General features: G+C 31.2%; 3 protein-coding genes across 8 annotated transcripts in view; 1 reads left to right on the top strand and 2 right to left on the bottom strand.

Moving 5' to 3' along the window:
* The window catches only part of Su(Tpl) (Suppressor of Triplolethal), a 57,267-nt gene extending 49,162 nt beyond the window's left edge, over window positions 1–8,105 (bottom strand). The window contains exon 1 of the mRNA XM_076403623.1: window positions 7,906–8,105. Within this exon, the coding sequence (XP_076259738.1) occupies window positions 7,906–8,037 (132 nt within the window). The 5' untranslated portion in view covers window positions 8,038–8,105. The remainder of the gene's footprint in view (window positions 1–7,905) is intronic.
* A 427-nt stretch (window positions 8,106–8,532) lies between these two features.
* Atg16 (Autophagy-related 16) overlaps window positions 8,533–22,601 on the top strand; it is a 538,761-nt gene continuing 524,692 nt past the window's right edge. For 2 of the 4 annotated variants that reach the window (XM_076402804.1, XM_076402805.1), the window contains exons 1-9: window positions 8,533–8,823; window positions 9,190–9,300; window positions 9,364–9,529; window positions 9,586–9,748; window positions 11,836–11,924; window positions 12,850–12,900; window positions 13,028–13,163; window positions 13,503–13,608; window positions 13,807–13,949. In XM_076402804.1, coding sequence (XP_076258919.1) covers window positions 8,730–8,823; window positions 9,190–9,300; window positions 9,364–9,529; window positions 9,586–9,748; window positions 11,836–11,924; window positions 12,850–12,900; window positions 13,028–13,163; window positions 13,503–13,608; window positions 13,807–13,949 — 1,059 coding nt within the window. In that variant the 5' untranslated portion in view covers window positions 8,533–8,729. The remainder of the gene's footprint in view (window positions 8,824–9,189; window positions 9,301–9,363; window positions 9,530–9,585; window positions 9,749–11,835; window positions 11,925–12,849; window positions 12,901–13,027; window positions 13,164–13,502; window positions 13,609–13,806; window positions 13,950–22,601) is intronic. The other 2 variants (XM_076402806.1, XM_076402807.1) reach the window with 1 other exon arrangement.
* The window catches only part of LOC143195546 (uncharacterized), a 156,117-nt gene continuing 149,076 nt past the window's right edge, over window positions 15,561–22,601 (bottom strand). For all 3 annotated transcript variants that reach the window (XM_076402801.1, XM_076402803.1, XM_076402802.1), the window contains 5 exons: window positions 22,417–22,597; window positions 19,764–20,164; window positions 19,560–19,705; window positions 17,241–17,515; window positions 15,561–16,988 (listed from right to left, as the gene is read on the bottom strand). In XM_076402801.1, coding sequence (XP_076258916.1) covers window positions 16,467–16,988; window positions 17,241–17,515; window positions 19,560–19,705; window positions 19,764–20,164; window positions 22,417–22,597 — 1,525 coding nt within the window. In that variant the 3' untranslated portion in view covers window positions 15,561–16,466. The remainder of the gene's footprint in view (window positions 16,989–17,240; window positions 17,516–19,559; window positions 19,706–19,763; window positions 20,165–22,416; window positions 22,598–22,601) is intronic.

Here is a 22,601-nt window from a genome sequence, read left to right on the forward strand (position 1 = left end):
TAAAATCTTGGTGTGATGTTTGGACGTCTAGTAGCGCCGAGGTCAAGGCCATATCTACGCATATTAAATACGTTTAGAGTGGCGAATGAGGTCCCACAGTGTAGCGGTGGCATTTTGGTTTCAATCCCGAGATTTCGGTCTCGATACGGAGACCCAGAGGGGTCCGAAACCCACCAGGATGTGAACGCGATGTCTAGCGGTGCACTGTGATCGACGAGTTAACTGTCACGTATGCAAGCAATAAAATGCATCGGATTTTCACCAACATTTTTGTATGTATCACAATCGCATTTACGCATTTTACTCTGTTGTATATAATACGTTCAATAAAACAGTGAAATTACGCCATCTAAATTTATGACGTTAAAACGTTCTAGTGTTGCCGCATAGATTTTGAGTTTTAGATCATTTTGGCTTGATAACACAACTATTATCTAAACAACATAATGAAACAAAAACAATGTCATAAAATATAAAGTATTTTTAACGTTATAGTACATCTAATACATATAGTATCTGGTTAAAAACCAGGAGAGCGCCAAAACAATGTAACCTGTTATTATCACTAATGTTTTGAAGAATACTGCACACGTTTGACAACCATGCGAAATTGGTAGGTTCATTTGGTTACGCGTTAGAACGTATCAAACAGCATATAGAAATCTCTTCCTCAAATAAAATGAAAATAAAAAGTATTGTCTGATTTTAAAACGAATTTAGAAACTGCGATAGGCCATACATTCGACATCGCGATGACGTGTGTTCAATTTATTTTGAACAAAATACATAATATATTAATGCTTTCTCAGCAGAACTAAATTTTCGACCTAATTTTAAATATTTCGTATGAACATAACCAAAATTTTACTCGTAAAAATCGTTGTAACTAAAGGTAATTTACAGTTAAAAGTTTAGAGGCAATATCTAATATGTTACTAGAAACTGGAAAAATGATTCGCTTGAAGAGCATTGAACAACGATATTCTCAAATACTCAACGCGTAAAATAATTGACTGACCAACAAAGATTTAATAAAAACACTAAGTAGAGTTTCTCTAGTTAAAATTAATACAACGGGTTTTTGATTTGAAAAATCTGTCTGCACAATCTGCCAATGTGTTAGGTGCTTGAATATATTTTGATCAAAAATATCTATAAAATTCAAAGTATCAACATAAAAACAATGTTTGATGGTTCTGGCGTTTTCAGTGGATACAGATGCTAATTATGGAAGGCTTAAAATTTCATTTTCAACATTCATCATTCTTGTTATTTTATTTGATGAATCTGATTAGATCAAAAACTCAATTTACTCTCTCCAAGAAATTGCGCATAGCCTGGCAGATTTATTAAGTGTTTCTAGACGTTTACATGTAAATATTCAAAAGGTTAGGTCAACGTTTTCTAGGTCTAAAATTCAATCAAAAAATATTTTCCGATCTAGCAAAAGTCATGGATTAATACCGAAGCTGAATATTCACGAGTAGTGATATTTTAGATGGACCTTTAAAATTAAAGTACCAAAACTATAAAAAATATCGAATATCGACAAAAAATTTAAAAATTAATTTTTTTCCGGATATTTTTTCTGCAGTTATATTTGGAACTGGAATAACTTCTCATTCCAGTACTCAGAGTAGTTCAAATGCCGTACTTGCACGAAAATGGATGAATACCAAACCACGTTATCGCCATGTTGACAGAAAAACGAAAAGAAGTTCTAAGAAAATAATAAAATATTTCATATTTAAATATTGAATTAATAATATTAATAACAGATTAGAAATATATTGTATCAATTATTCTCAATAACGGTATTTTAAAGTAAAAAAGTGATGCGTGCACCTAATAACAAGAATTTGGGCCCTGAATCAAAACAAGAGGTTAGAATGGAATTAACCAGCTTCATTGGTTCTAAAGTAAATTCGATAACGTACGCTTAACTAAATGAGAACTGAGTCGTGGAGGAATATCAACTTTCTTTGATCGCTTATAAGTTATTAGCAAATAGTATTTTCTCAAGGCATGAAAGTTCGTGTTTATTACATTATTTTGAAAATGCCATTTGTATGGACCGAGAACTTTTCAATTCTTGATCAATAAAACTTAACACGGGTCAAAAGGCCATTTATTCTTTCGTCATAATTAAGGTTATTTTATTCGTAACGCCTAATTCGAGCATAGCGTGTATTTTATTTTGGAAATACCTTTTTCATTCCTAAAATAAAAATTATCGGCATAACAACAACCGGAACTCCCATAATTACTTGGAAACACCGACATTAATAAAAATATTGAAACAACAAAACATAAACGGACTCAAATAGATCCTCATCTTTTGTTATGGTCATTCTCTCACTTTTATGACATGGATATTAACCTAGGATCAATAGGTCACATCAAAGGCAGGTACCACCGGTAAAAATAATAATGCAGTAAATTTTAATAGGACGGTTATATGGGAACCCCTATTCCAATTGTTGAATGGGTCAGTAACAATAAGCAATACCCAAAAGCCTGTTATATATCCTATTCAATAAAAACAGAATTCCCAATATTTACTTTTAAATGAATTGCTAATAGAATAAACAACTTGCGCTTTTTGATAATGCCGTAGAAACTAAACTTTCCATAAAAGTGTTATTGAATTAGTATGACAGTAAATAGACACTAATCATAAAACGCTCAAAATTGAATTTTTGAAATTCAATACTTTTATTGTTTAATTTGCAGAAATTCGCCGCTAAAGTCAAACAAACCAGTATTATAAACTTATTGTGATGATGCTCCGTTATACCTAATTGTCAGTTTTGATTTCAATTATTTAAAAGTGGTCATTTTTATGTCAATAATAAAGAACCACAGGAACTACCAAGAAAGTTTAAAGAAAATGAAATGCAAAATTAATTGGAGGAAACTCTAGCTCAAACTATTAAAGAACTGACATTAAAAATTAAATAGTTTTTATAGGTATTATTAAATAGTAAAAATAGTTAAAAGAGCCAGACCAATAAGCACTCACATCATATTTGAATTGATTCATAATACCATTTCTAATTGTAGAGTTATATTTAAACAATATACAAGTGAAGAAATGATTCTGTTCTCAAAGAGAATGATAAATATTCAATGGCAAACATAATCCTTATTTGCTATTCGTGATTTATTTTATATTTATTATTACAATCAACTATGTTTAAAATTACAATTATATTGTACTGCACGATTGTTAAAAATCTTTGGCTGGCTGAAATTCGCCAGCTCCGTAATTATCTCAAAGAACCACTTTCGCATTCGTAAGCTTCCATCAATAGTACAACCTGCAGACTATTCAAGACATGGCCAAGAAAAAACATGAAATTATCATGATGTAATTTCTGGCTCTAATAAATTGAAATACTCTAGGAAAAATATAGCTCAGCAGTAACTGAAGAGATTTTGAGAAATTTGGATTATGCATATATAGTTACATATAATGGGAGAAATAAGAAAGTGGAAGCATATCTGAATTGAGTCTTAATAAATAGAGTCAAAATATGATTGTTTCTCTTTTTAAATAACCAGGGTCCATGCATATTTAAACAACACAACAAGTAAGATAAATGAAAACACGGAAACCTCAACTAAATCATATACTAAAATAAGGACAAGTAAAGACCAGTGACTGAAGACCTTTAGTTTTAAAAAATGTAACAAGCCCGAAACATGCTTTGAAAGCTTTATATTGACAAAACAGCAAATGTTAACGCGGAGGTAGTGAATAGGTTCGACCATATTAGGAGACCAGGAAACAATACCTTTAGTGATTAATTTTACTTAGTTTTTATGTGTTTTCCATTACTAGGGCGATTTAATTTGTGTTCTGGTATTAATTGGTAAAAGCTCATGACAAAAACGACAAAATAGAACGTGCATCATCAACAAATAACAACCAAAATAGGAAAATAATCGATTCTACATTATTCTCATCAAAAAGCAATAAACATATATTGGGGCTAGGCCAGATAATGACTTCTGTGTCCTAAGCTTTCCATTTGACAATAGGAACGACATTACCCTCATCTTAATGACACCGATTCTTCTCTTTTAGCCGTGGCGGGTTTATTTTTGCGGAAAACGAAATAAAGATAAAAGAGATAAAAACCGGCACACCTTGCCCGCAGTAACAGAGTACTCCCGAAACTCTCGTACGACCTGCTCGCCGGTCTTCTCTACCTGGGCTTTAACAGATGTACGTTTCAGGTAATTCTGTTTATTTGCCTTGTGTTGTGATGGCTACGGCGTCGATGTCACGCCGAGGGGCAAGGGGGACCGCTCACTCGTTTGTAACCACCACCAGAGATATTATACCTTTCGTTTATCATTATTTTGTTGCTTTATTCGATTCGACCTTGCTGACTTAACGGATCGCGGACAATTCGATTTTTGTTCATGTTTTGGTCAGTTTAATGAACGTTCTTTTTTCCGAACGATTTCAAGAACATATATACTCGTTCACAAACATTAATTAAACCAGTTTTCATTTACATATGTAGTTTTACACAATAATGAAAGAAAATAAAACAATTCCATTTTAAATTTTAAGATATTAAAGATATAAATTAGTGGTATTGACATTTTAATATTAAACTATAGAAAATTGTATTATTGCATAATTATACACTATATTAAATTACATAGATAATGAAAATGAGAAATGATAACGGTTAAGTATAAAATTTCCAAATGTCTCTATTATTGTCAGTACAGTATTGCAACTAGATTACGGAACTAAAATTAGCTGACGGATTACTATTAAAAATTAACAGCAATAAAATATAAGTTAACAAACAGGATGTCCTAACAAGATTAAAATTATCAAAATTAATTTTATAATGAAAAATCTCCAAAAATTCCAAAAGAATCTCTCTTCTCCATTACTCTAAAAAATCGTTAATATTTTATTTAAAAAAAATCATGACAAATCACAAAAATCAGTACAAGATAATAACGATAAAGATTCAAATTAGTATTAATGTATAACTCCTTTCAAATTCGAAGTAGGACCTTTAAATATCTGCTTAAATAGCTTGTCAATCCTTTTTATTATCTATTCAAACCTTGAACAAAAGATTTCGGAGCATTTTCAAGCCAAACAATTTTTTTTCGAAAGGTTATTATAGAGGTAACTAAACAGTCTTTTAATGATACTTGATAATCTTATACATGTTAAAGGGTTATTTAATAAAAAAAAAATGGAGCCCTTTTGAACGTGAATGGGTGAAAAGATTATTTTAAGATTACACTTATTGAAATTAATCAGCTGATTGTAGTCAACTCATATTTAAATACTACACAAATATATAGAAAAGGACGCAAGTTTAGGCCAATACATTATTTTATATTGATAATTTGTCGATGATGTGTAATTAATAAAAGGACTAAGTGAACACTAAAGAACATGAAGCCTTTAAGATGAAATGAAATTGATGATTATTTTAAGAACACGAAATATATATATCATTTTCTAAGATGCTATATACAATTAAATGCTATAACTGAAAGCTCTTCAAATTAGATTGGCCGTTATGTCAAAAAATTTTGAATGTTGAAACGATATATGAATTTAAAATTTACTTTTTTCATTTCTAAGCTCTATGCTTTTTTAAAGCCTACCTGCTATCATCAGCAACTTACTCTGTTCTACATTCGAATATTTGAAAATGTAAACTCGTACCGAAAAAAAAATCTAATTTTCCTAGGCTCCGTTCTGACCTCGATATCTTCACCGCCGTGACAAATATTAGCATTTCACCGAATAAATTCTTAATAACGATTTTACGTAAGTACGTTCTAAAGCCACAAAAAAAAGAAATGGGCCTTTAACTAGGTCCCATAAGTTCATCTCTCAAGAGTGAATGAAGAATTCGAAATTATTATATTATGTTGAATTAATCCTACTAAATTAGCTAACGTGACATTATCAGTTGTTTCGTGTGTTTCCTTAGTCAAAACACCTTGTTTATATGAAAATCAGCTGAGTATCTGATGTTTTATCTTCATTTCAAAAACAGGATTTAAGTACTTCTAAACATTATCGATTACATTTCAAAAATATTTAAATATGTTTTATTTGCTGCGAAGTGATTGATATAACATTAAAATATAATATAATAAAGACAGCATTCACTCTGTTTTGATTTCTTATAATGTAGTTTCAATAATGCATAAGTTAATTTATGTGAAGAAAACATTAATAAAAATAGAAAAATTTAATGATGCAATCGTAATTATATATCTGTTAATAATTTTTACAAAATACTCAATATTTTGTTCTATTTCTGCATAAAATTATTAATTTATTAAATTATATAAATTATTTAGAAATATCTTGGTATTAGATGAATTGAAGGTTGATTATTAATAAAATTAATGTTTATTGTTTGAAAGAAAAATATTTTCCAAAATTATACAAGTGACAGTTCCAATTAAATCCTTTTTATATAATTTACCCCCAGAAAACTACGAAGAACATCTGTCTTTTTTACACACGATCAATCAATTCACCTAAATATTATAATTTTAGATAAATATCTATTTATCTCTTGCAGAAAAGTGAACTTTTTGCTAATCAAATCAACAAGAAAGGTAACTACTAAAACATGCCAGGATCATGGATAATAATCTACAAAGAATTGAAAATGTCATTTACCTAAAATATTATTATCTTGAATGTTTTACGATTTATTTAGGTATATACACCTATCCCTGCTATGAACTAATAATTCCTTTTATGAAAAACAGTAAAAACTATGTCATTCCGTGACGAAAAGCTGGGATTTTACAAAGTACAATGCAACAGCCATAAGAAACTTGGCAACGTTCCTCGATTTCGTGGTATTGCTCGCGCTGAATGCGACGTCCTTGAAAGCGAATTGCTGCTAAGAACTTTCAAATTCGATGATTTTTGCCAATTCCTATCCCGATTTATTTTCATCTATCAAAATTATATAAAACCAAACACCGTCAATTTGAGCAGATAACCTATTGTATATTCAAAATAGGGAATTCACAAATATTGGTTATTAATAAACAATAAATAGCACTGTTCAACAACTTCTGCTAAGAAAATACAGAGAAACAGGAAAAAATAGATATAGGTACATGTTGAAAGATTTATTTTTAACTGAAATTCCTTCAGTGTATTAAACGCGATTCCAGGTTAGAAAGTGGTTTTGGTTAAAATTAGAACGACGTGTTGTCCGAATTAAATGGGCAAACACAAATACCACCTAGAGAATTATAACGAATTATCGACGAATTATTCCTGTTTTGGTTTCTATTTCTACTAGTAGGTGTCAAGTGTGGGTCAGGTTATTTATGAAACTATATCACTATGTATGTAAATTATTTCTTCGATTATTATCCAGAAACTAAGGTTCTTGTTCCAGTTTTTAAAGAATTTCCTCAATTAAATCTAATCGTGCGAAAGTTTTCATTATTCGAGGAATATATGCTTTCATATCCTTGTTTGGTAAGATGCAATTAACCATCGTTAAAATTGGCACTGAATTTGGTTCAATTTTTGCCAAATTTTAACGGTACATACTGAGATACTTTTGGAAACTATTCGCGTTGAAAATAATATAGAAACTAATCTGGAAACCGAAAAAACTTTGGCAATATGTTGACGTGGCGAGAGGCCTTATTTTCACTGATCGACGTTATTGAAATCCTGTTTTTTCTTGTTTTCGTATGACGATTATTCGATAACCGTTTCGAAACCGACAAAAATCGCGATAGAATCTCAAAAATAACGCATAATAGGTTAATAAGTCATCTGAATATGGCGACTATTATCTCTCGAAGGCAACAGATTGTATTACCTAAAATCGATACGGGTAAAGAAGCAAAAATTGTACTTACTTGATTTTTTAAATAATCTTCTATAGCACGCAATGCGGAATCCGTTAATTTCACAAATACTACTTGTTTATTTTCACCAAAATTTTGTTGTGAAGACAAACCATACTGAACGCCAGGGCATAGCGCCGCCATTTCTGTTCAGTAAAGTCAGTGTGTCCGCCACCAGCTGACGTTCGAGGTCAGACGGCTGCGAACATGAACTGTCACTCACATGAACTACTAGTTGTTGATCACCCCTGTCTGTCAAATTTTCCAAGTTCTTTGGGATTGGCCGTTAGGTTTTATGACCACATTTAGGATACCAATAAACTAATTTCTATTACAGATAATTATAACTTATTTGAACTACTATATTAGTAATTATGCAACTTCATATTCGTCAAAGATTTTTTATATAATTTTCTACACCCTAGAACATAGTACACCCTAGAACATAGAAAATTTCTGATATTTTATTTTAATAGGTGTTACATGTTATCTTATAACTAAATTGCAGAATTTGTTCTTATATTTCCAATTATTAATTGAAAATCAATTAATAATGTCAATGCTTAATGCACTTACATTAAACACTTACGTTTAACTATTGTTTATATCTTTATTATGCGGATAACTTCATATGGCTTCAATCATATGGTTTCTGTCAACGTCAAATTATAAAAATATTGGTTATTTTTTGAAAATTTTAAAAATATTTATTTAATGACTATATACTATTTAATTTAGATAACATATTTGATATTTTGATAAAGTATTTGGCATTTATTCTTATGTGATGATCGACTGTATAGTATATGTTTAGGTTAATGTAATAATCTGGAAAAATGGAAATGGCTGAGTGGCGTCAAACAATTTTGTTTAAATTACAAAACAGGAATAGGAAGGAAACATACTGTTTCCAGGACCTTATAGCGCAACGTAGGTTTTTTGTTATATTTCTATAGCAATAACATTTATAATCGTGTTAAAAGAGTTAAAATCCCACTAGGGTACAGGTGTTTGTTTTTATTTACAGACAAGGGTGTAAAATCTATTAAGGAATAATTATGCGTGATGTTAATAACCCGTTTGCGTAAAGCCAGCAGACATCAGAAATTGTCAAATATTAGTATGTTATGTTATTGTGTATTTATGTCGATCGGTTGTTTGGAAAACAATATATCGAATCTGAATACCAATAACATTATTAGCCACTTTAATAAATAAATAATAATATGAATATCATTTAGAAATATAAATTATGGAATACCAGTGCTACAATTATTTAAAGCCTCATTTTTTTAGATAACAAAGTTTTTGAAAGTGCAAATGCATTAAGGAATGAAAATTTACACCTTTCTATTCAAAATGAAAAACTTCGTGTGGAGGGTGGTGGTGGTAGTAATAGCATCGCAGGTATTTATTACACTAATATGCTTCTATAAAATATAGTTTGCAAATATTTAATACTTAATTTAGAAACTAGGTTAAGTGAAGAAGTTCAGAATTTAAAACAAAAATTACTTAGTCAAACTGAAGAATTAGCTGAGTTACATAAGCGTAAAGGTGAGAATGCCCAACAAATTATTGATCTGAATGTTAAATTACAAGAAAGAGATAAAATGATGTCTACCAAAGATGTCACGTAAGTGTAACAAAGTATATATATAAGTGTTATTGTAAAAAAGTTTGTTTTTTTAGTATAGCTGAAAGTCAGTCAAAAATTGCTAGTTTAGATGCAGAAGTTGGAATGCTTACACATGCAAATAAGGAATTAAAACATTTGAATGATGTCCTAAGAGATGAATATCAAGCCTTACAGTTAGCTTTTAATGTCTTAGAGGAAAAATTACGTAAAGTACAAGTAAGTTTCGTTTATTTATTAAATAAATATCTGAAAAGATGTATTTATAATGTATTGATTGATACATATTTATTATATAGAAATATTTACTACATATCTTTACTGAATTGCCTTTTGCTATTGTACAATTTGTTTAATTTCATTTACTTTAAATTATTAAGGTTTATTAAATGTTGTTTTTTTTTTGTATTTAAAAGGATCCTTATTTTATTATTTTAGTTAAAAATCAGACTGGTTTATTTACTGTTGAGTTATATAGGAAGACTAGATACATAAATAAGAAAATTTTTAGATATAAATAAACTCTACATAAATATTTTACATTAAGTTCTATTTTTTTATTTCCTTGGAATAATTACAATTTTTAAATTTTCATTAGGGAATAATTTTAGATCTAGTATCCATTTTTCCTTTATTCATTCATTCATAAAAAAACAGGACTGGCTTCTTAATTTATATATATATATATATATATGTATATATATATATATATATATATATATATATATATATATATATATATATATATATATATATATATATATATATATATATATATATATTAAAATATGTTTTTTTCAATCTCTGAATTTCTAAACAATAAAAAAAATAATTTATTTCTTAAAGGTTGCTGATTCTAGATTTCCAGTAATGAACAATATTTTTTTAGTATGTATTTGGGAAAATTCTAAGAAACGACTAATTACTTTTTAAACCCTATTTTTTTTGTGTTGATAAAAAAGGTTTGCTGCTTGTTGGTATGACATCAATCATTTAATCCACCCTATACATCTTTGTGTATATCTGTTAGTTCATGCTAGGGTTGTTATAGGGTCCCCAGTATTTTAATGTTTTATGGTCAGCAATTAAATTGATTTTATTTCGTTTGATCTGACAGTTTATTTATAAAATTTCTGTAGAAGGGACTTATAATATATATTTTTATATTCACATAATTTTAGGTATTTGCACAATATAGTATATATATATATATATATATATATATATATATATATATATATATATATATATATATATATATATATATATATATATACTATATATAAATTAAGAAGCCAGTCCTGTTTTTTATGAATGAATGAATAAAGGAAAAATGGATATATATATATATATATATATATATATATATATATATATATATATGTATATATATATATATATATTTTTTTTTTTTTTAAATGTTTTTTTCGATCACTGAATTTCTAAAAAATAAAAAAAAATTATTTCTTAAAGGTTGCTGACTCTAGATTTCCAATAATGAACAATATTTGTTTAGTATGTATTTGGGAAAATTTAAGAAACGACTAATTACTTTTTAAACCCTATTTTTATTGTGTTGATAAAAAAGGTTTACTGCTTGATGGTATGATATCAATCATTTGTCCACCCTATACATCTTTGTGTATACCTGTTAGTTCATGCTAGGATTGTTATAGGGTTCCCAGTATTTTAACGTTTTATGGTCAGCAATTAAATTGATTTCATTTCTTTTGATCTGGTAGTTTATTTATGAAAGTATATTTCTGTAGAAGGGACTTATAATATATATTTTTATATTCACATAATTTTAGGTATTTATTTGTACAATATATATATATATATATATATATATATATATATATATATATATATATATATATATATATATATATATATATATATATATATATATATATATGTATGAATACCGAATATAATCATCCAGTACTTGTTCTATAGTCATGTAATACAAAGGAAACAAATTAAATATTGTTTATTTGAGATAAAAGTCCTCCTCTGTGTTTGAGTAATCGCGTACAGCCACCAATATTAAATTCTCTGGATGTTATTAGATATTTTTGTGATTTTTGGATCGATTCCAATGATGCCAAGCGAAATATATTCTTTCATTCAGTTGCATATCATAGTGGGCCGTGTATATTATTGCTATTTATAACAGGGATTGTTCCGCTCTCTTGAAATTTCTTGTAAGAGCATATTTTAAGACAATGTTGAAAAAAGTTATGGTATTTCATATGATGTTAAAAACGTCCGTGATGTTTTCGTTGTTATTAATTTTTTTCTAGGATGAAAATAGACAGCTTGTTGACAGATTGATCAAGTATAAAGCCAAAGATGCGGATCGGATGAATGAGGAAAATGACAACTTTTTAAAGTAAGTATCTCAGATGTACAATTTTTTATGCTTTTTGTCTACAGCTGCAGTAATTTAGTTTGTATGTTCCACTAATTATTTACTTATTAATATAAATACAAGGGATATGGGGATATAAAATGTTTAAAATATTTTCATATCTCTTGTATTGCTATTACACTATTCAAATCAAATTGTTTAGATTAGTCAGGATATACATGCAGAATTATTTATCAATGATTGTTAAGATTGACTCATTTGTTTTGTTAATTCCAATATAATTAAGATTGTTTACTTGTTATTGATTTATAATTCTATATAGCATTGAATGAAACCTGGTCAGAACGTTTGTACGACGTACTTAACATTATTTGCAAAATATAAATATTGGCATGGAAAAACATTCACTGAGTTAGATTTATGAGAGGAAGTTTTAAATTAATAACTCGTCTTGCTTGTTGAATGATCCATATTATTTTTGTAGATAATTTTCTACATTTGGCTTTTCATATTAATCATTTTAATTAATTATTCTCTGTTAATATATATATATATATATATATATATATATATTATATATATATATATTTTTTTTTTATGTTTTTAAAATGTTGTTTTTTAAAATAAAAAAAAATTATTTCTTAAAGGTTGCTGACTCTAGATTTCCAATAATGAACAATTCTCTGTTAAAAAATCGTTAATTAATTAAAGTTAAATATTTCTCAGTGTTTTACTCCTTGATCTAAAATTATTTGATTTGAGTAGTATTTCCTTTATTCCTGTAGTGTGATGTTTTTGTAATATTTTTGGTTTTTAGACTGTTATCTACTATGCTATTTTTTTATTTTAAATATATGTAACAAATGTAGATGCTCCCAAATCTCCTGTATAATTCAGTGTGCTTTTTTTACGTTCAAACGTTTGTTTTTGTACATTTGTCTTGCAGCGATGGTTCCAAACCTTTCACTTCTAAACTCAGTACTTTTGGTATTTTTAGGTATGTATAGTTAATGGGAATTTTAGATAAATATTGTAATTATATATACTATTACTGGATACCTATCATTGTTAATTAATATACAGCAACATATTTCCTTGGTTCAACTTTTGTTATTGAATTTTAGAAAAAGGCATGCCAAAATGCAGAAGGAAATTGAGGAAGCCTGTAGAGATACTAGAGGAGTTGGCTCTGAGGATTATCAAGAAGGTTATGGGCCAATTAGTCAATCTACTTTACCAACTAAAGTCCATGTTAAATTTGTAAGTGATTTTTATATAGATTATATGTTTTTAGAAAAATTATTACACTAAAGCAATATAATCTATGCAATCTAAACATAGTGCATTGCCTATTGTCTATTGGTTATTGCTTCAGTGATAGTCACTTTGGAGTTCAGTCATGCAGGAATGTTTCAAAGAGTTATTTCTGTTTTAAATCTGTTTTCAAATCTAAAGATCACCAAACCAAATGCATATATTTTTATTGATAATTTGGTGAAGTTATTTTATGTATTAAACTGTTGCATTGTATTTTTTTTTAATAAAACATATATTGATGAAAACACTTGGTTTTAAGTTTTCATTCTGATATATTTTTAGGATGGACATGAAGGAGAAGTTAATGCCGTTAAATGGAGTCCAGTTGATCGTATAGTGGTAACAGGTGGTGCAGACCGTAAGGTGAAGCTGTGGGATGTCTCCAAAGGTCAGTCTAATCATGCATGACTCAAGTCATCGGTTATACAGTGTCATTTATTTTGTGTCCAAAATAAATTCCAATTTTTATCAAATTGTGCAAGTGTGTTTCTGTTTTTTTTTTGTTTTCACCGCCTTAGTATACCACCATATTTTTGTGCTTGTAAACCCAAGCTTGGGGGTAATTTCAAATACCCCGTTTTTCTAGGTACTCAAGAAAATAAGGCGATATTAGTGGGGAGTAATGCTGGAGTGATGGCTGTTGATTTTGATACTTCGGGTTCTCTTATTTTGGGAGCATCCAATGATTACGCTACTAGAGTATGGACAGTGTCAGATCAGAGATTAAGGGTAAGTGTGGCATTTTTCTTCATATAGGTCATGCATTTTAATTAATTTAATAATACAATATCTATTTTATGTACTATAAAATCTATTAAGCTTTGATATTATAAGTACTCCGTTATTACAAGTAAATATGCCTGATTTTGGCGGAATTAATTAACAAAACATTTATAGTATAAATATCTTTAGAAACAGAATCCTTAACTTTCGCAAGTTAATAGTTGAGCAAGCGAGGCTCTTTTATTTAAAGTTCTTAATTCAAAACATCGTATCGATGCTTTTTAGTTTGCCTATTTTTTTGAAACACATAACTAACACATTTTCTCTAAATTAAATAAATTAATTACTCACGTGTGATTGTTATTATGTTAAGACGGTAATAGAACATGCGTGAGCGACTATAAGGAAAACAGCAGTACTGATATTGTACGAATGGGGTTATTTTTAATGTTAGTTGAGACCAGAAAACGTTAGTTGATTTGTTTTTGTCATTTATTTTACTTAAAATTATTTATATTGGAAGCAGTTAGGCGCATAATATGTCTTTGCAACTGTTATTGCTTAGTTTTAGAAGTCTTATGTAACTATATATCGTTTTTCGCCGTATGATCTGGCCTGTTAATGTATTTTCATTTTCTCTATTAAGCATCAACCTAAACGTTTATAGTAATGTTCGTCTAGGTATAATTATCTCATAAACTGTTACTAAGCTTAATGTTACATTGTTTTAGTTGCTTTAAAGTATTATAGTATGAATCGCTTACCATCTGGAATATCGAAGTGAAGTCATCTGTTTCTCTTTAACACCTATATAATTATAGGATTAATTCCTGAAAGGTTATATGAAATTTTGCATCTATTTTTACTTTTTACTAGAATTCCATTTTGATTAGTGCGAATTATTTAAAAAATATAAATATAGTGTTGGATAAACTTTCTTCTCGGTATTTTTCAATATTAGGTATTTTGAGCTCATTAATTCAAACTGAAAACTAAATTTCGAGGTTGCTGTGTTGTCAATTCATTATCGTCAATTAAGACGAATTTCTTTAATTGCAGTAACTTTCTGAATAAATCTGTGCTGTCTAGGTACCATATTTGTTTTAATCAATAAAATAACTAAGTAAGTGTAAATTACTGATTATTGAATTTGCTATTATTTCATTTTGGCAAATAAAGTGATGTTTGACTTGACTATGTTAAAAATACTGAGGTGTCTTTTCATGTGTAAAAATTTTTCCGGTCTCGTAACCTTGTTTCTCTTGAACATTTTAGGTGTTTTTAGATGTATGTTATATAACATATATACATACATCTGTTTATAACATGTATTTATTTTTCATTTTTAATGTATCATTGATAAACTGATTTGAAACCGAATGTGTAACTTACTTGCTACTCAAACATATACTGTACAAACATGTATATATATATATACATATATATATATATATATATATATATATATATATATATATATATATATAAACTGTACTAGTTATATTTATATATATTGATTTTTTTTACCACAACTTCTGTAAAAGTATCATTTTTGATAGTTATTCCATAGTATTTAGGTAAATATGTGATATTAGGCTTAAAAAAAAACACGAGTGATATTTCTTAAATGATTATATTTATAAGTATCGCAATAATATGCGGTCTATAAAAAAGATATAAACATGTATCGACATGTTGCAAATGAAGAAATAACTTAATAATAAATATAGAGATAATAAAATAATAAAAAATTGCCTAAATTAAACTCATTAATTAAAGATAGTATGGTATTTCGTTGAATTTGAGACGATATTGGAACGAGACGCGTTTTCTTTATTGAGGCAACGTTCGTCATCCTCAGCCTCGAGGACAAGCTCTTTTAAATAAACAGTCATACAGGGCGCGTTGACAGCACCAATATAAAATAGTTAAACAGACACCCATTCGGTTCTCGTTCTCGCCAGATCGTCCTCGGAGCCTCCGAGATGCTTCATCTCGGTCCATATCTGGTCTTAAACTAACTGCTACGTTAATTGGGTTAGGGATTCCAAAATTAAATGTTCTAACGGAAAAATGACAATGGCAAAAAAACACGTTCTGTTGTTTCCTTTCTACGTTAACTGGAAAGCAGCGGAAAGGTGATATAAATAATATTAATAGTGACAATAACAGTATTAGGTCGCGTCGTGACTTCGAGCTTGCGTGGGTGGCGGTTGGGAGCGAATATTGCCGCCCAGGCAAGGTTGGGCAACTCCATGAAGTCGATCGCGCAAGCTTCTTGGTCGCATTTAAAACATAACCTTAAACATTACTTATCTCAGATAGGCAAAGAAATGGAATACGTCTTAACCATAGCTGATTTTTGTTTCGTTACTGATCTACATTAAAAGAAAAACAATCTTGACTAATTGTGAAGCTTAATAGTGACTCTGCGGAAAAATATTATACGCAGGTAAAAGGAATGGGCGCGTTCCGACATCAAAGTCTTGTTCTGTACACTTAAGAGGGTGTTGTGTTCAGTGTTCAGAATCTGCGCGTATGCGCGAATCCCCCGTCGTAGAGTTTGCAGAGGCTGTCGGTGCGCGAGGTGGACAATTGGGAGGGAACACCCATCGGGTCTTGGCAGAGTTTATCGTTGATCCTTCTACGTTGCCAAACGAAGGTCCAAGCGGCGATTAGCAACAACTGTACGACCAAGAATAAAATGGCCGCGCCCACTAACCCAGCCATGTTGACGCATAATCCCGTGTCGTTGCTGATGAAGACGGCCTCGCTTCCAGGTCCGCTGTGAGTTCCGTTCTTGTCGAAACCGAACTTGTCCGTTATCTGAATCGATTGCTCCAGCAGGAAGTCGTCTTGGGCTTTGGATGCGGAACGTCTCCTCCTACGACGACCGTACGATACGACCGAACGCAGTTCGCCGGTAGATTCTTCCTGGTCGCACTGAACCGGTTCGCAGCTGGGCATGCAGGGTGTCACCAACGCTCGGAACTGGACCACTTCGGATGAGGGGAATTTGAACGCATCGAAATGGGACAGCAACACCTAGGGAGAGAAACAGGAAGATATGTACCGTTAGTAATGTGGGGCGTGAGAAACGACCGCGTTCAGTTTAATATCGCGAATATATTAAACCGGCTATCGTTGAAGAATCCCAAGCGCTCTACAAATAAACCTGGCTGATTGACGAGACAACCGGTTCGCTAATCTATACCAGAAAACTGGTATACTTATTAATCTAATTCGGAATGTGTGAACGTCCGGATCTTTTCTTAATTAGAGATAAGCGATACCTACCTTGCCGGATTCGGCGCTCTTGTAAATGGGGCCCATGATGAAGTGGTCGGTGGGACAGCCGTCCGAGTCGATAAGGACGATTTCGCTGGAATCGACGCCGTCCATGGCCACCAGTTCTCGGACGAAGATTTCGTAGGGGCTGTTCCTGTCGAGGATTTCGAATTTCAGGGCCAGGGGATCTCCTACTTCGGCGGACTGTCTCATTTCTTCGCCGTTACGTTCGGTAATGCGCATGGCTACATTGGGCGAATCGACGATGACTTCCTCGGATAAGGCTGTAAATAACAATTGAATTAAATTTATTTACATTATTTCATTGAATATTAACACATATTCAAAGATGGTGAATCGGGGGACTAGGTGGGATGACTTTTGGGGGAATTATTGATAAGATAATTCAAAGAACTTTCGCTAAAGTATTTCTAGAAAGCCTTTTTGATGTTAATTTGAATTTACATCAGGATTTCATATCATTAATATCGTTTTGAAGGTTAACTTTTTATTACTTGTTATTTCGACGTTGGTAATGGCAAACATTTCAAACATAAACCTTTCTTTTATTCTCTGTAATTATTTGTTCATTCACTTAACTTCACTTTTGGTTAATTTCAATAATGTTTAATCATATCTTTTGTTTCTTAACTCGCCCTTTTAATATGCTTATAAAATTGTCTTGCACATTTGTGATAAAAGGATTGCTTATTATCCAAGCCATCTGTGTGAGCCATTTAGGAGGAATTGTTCAAATATTGAAAAAGAAGATACTACTAGTAAAGTACAAATAGTAAAACTTTCCTATTAATAGATAATTTTTCGGAAGATTATTTATGAAAATGATACAAATGATACTTCAAAAAGTTCGGGAAGAAATAAGCCCAGAAGAGCAGGATTTTGACCGAATTACAGTTGTGTAAAAATAAGATTTTCTCACTTCGTCAGTTTATAGAGGAATGTATTAGATGTGGAAAGCGTGCGATTGTCCTTTTTATTAATTTTGCTGCTGTTTTCAAATGTATATACTGTTCACTTTGGGCAGCTCCAAATGCTGAATTTATTCTCCTAAAGATTGTTAAACTTAGGGTGTTATTTAGGATGTCGTCTCTCCACTATTTTTCAATATAGCAGGGAAAGCAATAATGCAAAAAGTCTTTTAAAAAGAGATATGGCATTTAATATGATGCTACAAACTCTTTTATCGATATGATATGTTCGCTGATAGCGCTATTTTCGTTGATACAGATGTTGAGGCTTCGAACATTCTTTATGATATCATTTGCAGATTCTTTTTTGCAGAGGTTTGAAACCCAATAAAGAAAATACTAAAGTATTGACATCTGACCTCCCTCTAACTGGAGATCTAGTTAGAGCAGGTGCAGGATTTGATGCAAGAGGGTGTATACAAAAGAGAGGATTTATTACAATTAGGACTAAAGTCCGGCTCTTTCGAACTCCCATCTTTCCAATTCTTCTGCATGGCTCTGAGACTTCTGTGGATGGATGATGCGGCGGGTAGCTCCCAAAAAGACATCTATCAAGATCATAGAAATTGATTTGAAGAACATTGTTACAGGACTTCACTTTTCAACATATTTTTAAGATGTAAAAATCATAGTGTTGTTTATTATGAACTCTTTCTGCTGGACTACAGGGAATATTATTTGAATTTTACGCGTTCTTACCGCAAAGCTCTTGATTTCAAAAAGTCGGCCTTATGGGTTGGTAACTGCATCTTTTCGCTTTCTTATATTGCATTCCTTCTAGCAGGCCATTCGTTTATTTTTTCACTGTATTTATCTGGTTAGCTCATTCAGACTTTCCATTATTTCCAAAACTGCTTCGAGAATATCGCTTAGAGTCGATTGAGAATATTGAAAGTGAACAGAAGAAGGCTTTGAGGGCTATTTCCAGAAGTTGAATTCAACAACTGTTTCGAAGACCTAAGTAGTTATATCTATTAAATCTAAGTCGGATTACTTTGAACTAATAACAGTTTTCGTCCTATTTTTTTTGATGATTTGTCTGATTTTCTAGTGACAAGGGATACGTTTTAGTTTTTTACTTAATTCTGCTGGCTGTTTATATCTCTTTAGTTGGTTCATAGTCCATAAGAAAGTTTGAAGTCCTTTTGATCTTCGAGTGATCACATTTTTCTATTTTCGTCTCGATCTTTTATTTTAGTCTTTAAGATATCTTTAAGATAACGTAACATAGGTATATTTTAAAACAGTTGCTTGATTGATGGAGAAGGTAGAAGGATGTGATGTAGATGGTAGTAGGTCATCATTATTCTCGGTAATTTAGAAAAAGTACTGAGCTTACCTGGAGTAATATCACCATGAACTCCCAAATCCACTTCATTGGTGACGCTCTTGTTGGTCAAGTCGTATTGACAGGTAACGGCCAGGCCCAAATCGCTGCTAGTGACGATTTTATCGTGGTGCTGAATAACTACGTCGTTGACATATCTGAGAGTTTCCAAATATATTACATATATTCATCATCTCCGTAAGAGTAACAACTCACCGTCCCAGACCGCTCTTCCTCACGTTACATTCCAAGTTATCGAAGGCCATGCTCAGTTCGAATTCTAAGCTATTGTTGACGTCCTTGACGCAAGAATTAGGACTGCCCTTGGCGTATATCTTTCCGTCGAAGAGTTTGCTGGTTTGGATACGGGCCACCATATCGCCCGATCGGCAGTCTATGCTGACGTTGTAACAGGAGCTTAACTCGTAGGTGGAAGCTTCGGGCACGTCCAGGTAGGGGTCTTGAATATCGGAAAGGGTAGCACGGGCGTGATGGCTCAATCTGCAGACCATCTCGCCGGTGTCACCGTAATCGTAGGAGTGGCATCTGTAGGGCGAGTTCAAGCACAGTTCTCTGCATTCATCAACTGATCCAACATCTTGGTATACTGAGTCCACCTAATGAAATGTACAACGCATTTAGATTATAATCTAGGATGTTATTAAGTCTAAAGAAAGTGAATCTAAATTTTTTTATCACTTATAAATATGCAAAGGATTATGAATGATTAAAATTATTGACCTGAGATCAATATCTTGCATGTTTTCTCATATATTTTCACAATTATTTCATAATTTTAATTTGAAATATCCATATATCGGAGTTATTTGCTTAAATTTATTTATTTTATAAAAGCAAATTAAAGAAAGGTAAAATATTCAATCGTCATAGATTAATTCCGAGAATGATCTAAGTGTAAACAACAGCTTTTCCGGTCTATTTGTTGAATATAAACATACATATTCTCTTTGATATTTAGATAATGCCTTTAAGATATTAGATATTAGATTTGAGATATTAGCTGTTTGCATGTTTCTGATTATTTTTCATATTAAAAAGGTATTTTATTTAGCAACATTATTCATCCATAATTTTAAACAACTTTTTACTAAAGAGTTAGTTGGTTTGGCAATAATCAAATTATCCACCCATATTCACACTTCCTCAGCCTTTTAAAACTGTGTGGCAGCCAATCCATATTGCATGGATCTGAGCAAATGGCTATCAGGGTATGATGGGTGAAGCAAAACTTTGTATTCGAACTGCACCAATTTATTCTTTACAACTTTTGCATTGAATGGTCGAGAGCAGTCATGCAAGAAGATGGCTTTAGTTTGTTACTGTCTATTGCTAGTCTTCTTGCAACAATACGTCGTACAGTTTGTGCAACTGACGTCGGAAGGCAACAGTTTTACCACTTCGTAATACTCTAGATCTTACTAATCCCACATATGTACAATTTTATGATTTTGAATATTTTATTTCGGCGTCGATGTGGATGAACCTCTTGGACTAACTGATCCATGACATTTTGTACTTGGGATTGCCGTAGCACATCTACTTTTTTTCCCGTCTTTTACAAGATACTCTTTTGCATGTTAAGCAATGAAACCCTTATGTTGAAATTGTTCGAAATGTTATTTTCGGAAATGGCTGTTTCGTGTGGGCTATTTTGCCATCTGATTCCCATTATCCCATTGTGTGTAAACGTTTGAGAAAAGTTGATACATCAACTACAATTTTTCTCCTATAAGTCTTGAAATTCATTGTCATCGAACTTGTTTGATCGCCCCGACTGATCTTTGTCCTCATATCAAAATCAGTTCTTTAAAATCGTTGCACCACTACAAATCTTTGAAAGTTATTTGATGAGTTTCAGATTTGCTCAAATCAAGGATTAAAGTCAATGATTCCATTGAATACCTTATTAATACATAAATTTGTTATTATATGTAGATAAATGTCAAATCGACTGAATGTAACAGTCGCTTACATAGTAGATACTTTGCATTATCACACATATCGCTAATCAAAAGAGATGCAAGCACTATAAGCACACAAGACTATTACATAGCGTTATTGGACCGTTTGAAGGACGAGATCGCGATTGTCAGTGAAAACGATGGCAAAAATCCATGAATTGGGCTTCGAATTGCTTCCTCATCCACCGTATTCTCTAAATTTGACCCCCAGCGACTATTTCTTGTTCTCATATCTCAAAAGAATGCTCGCTGGGAAGATATTTTCGTCGAATGAAGAGGTGATCGCGGAAACTGAGACCTATTTTGAAGCAAACGACAAATCGTACAACAAAAATGGTATCGAAAAGTTGGAGCGTCGCTATAATCAGTGTATCACCCTTGAAGGGAATTATGTTGACTAAAAAAACTAATTTTGTCAAAAAAATTTGTTTTACTATGGTAGGCCGGGGACTTTTCAATTGACCTGTTAAACATAAAACACTCTGGCCAATCAAGTGTCATAGTACAAGAAATACCGTTGAAATAAATAAACTTGTCAAATGTAATGATTAGAATGGCGACAAATTAATTTTGCAATGTGGTGGCGCTTATGCAAGTCCATGGTATTCTTAATGGATATTCTATTCTTCGTATTCACCATATATTATCCTCTCTGATTATGTCTTACTGCTGGATATAGGTAGTCTGGATTTTAAAAGCGATATTTGAAAATGAGTCGCTAGGATCGTTTTACGGACAATATTAAAAAAAATAATTATGTACCAATTTTTTCAATCTAAATCAATTAATTTTTTTTAAACTTAAACAATTTAAATTCCTTATTACAACTAAGGGTTGCAGTGAGATTGTTCAAAGAAATTTTTATTTTTATAAGGATGTTTTATTACCGTTTTCAAAATTCTTCCTGATAATTTCTTGAATTCGCACAACTTCGTTGGTTCTTCGATGCAATTGTTCTCCATATACTCGTAACCGTCGGCGGAGATGAAGGCGCTGCTTCCTGCCAGGGTGATTCGGTCCATGGTGGACAGTTCGCAATTGCCGGTAGCGTTGTTGTAGTTAGCGGATCTGG

Source organism: Rhynchophorus ferrugineus, unplaced genomic scaffold, assembly GCF_030347505.1.
Source record: "Rhynchophorus ferrugineus isolate W39M unplaced genomic scaffold, kcgeb_rfMv2 rfM4, whole genome shotgun sequence".
Lineage (NCBI taxonomy): Eukaryota > Metazoa > Arthropoda > Insecta > Coleoptera > Curculionidae > Rhynchophorus > Rhynchophorus ferrugineus.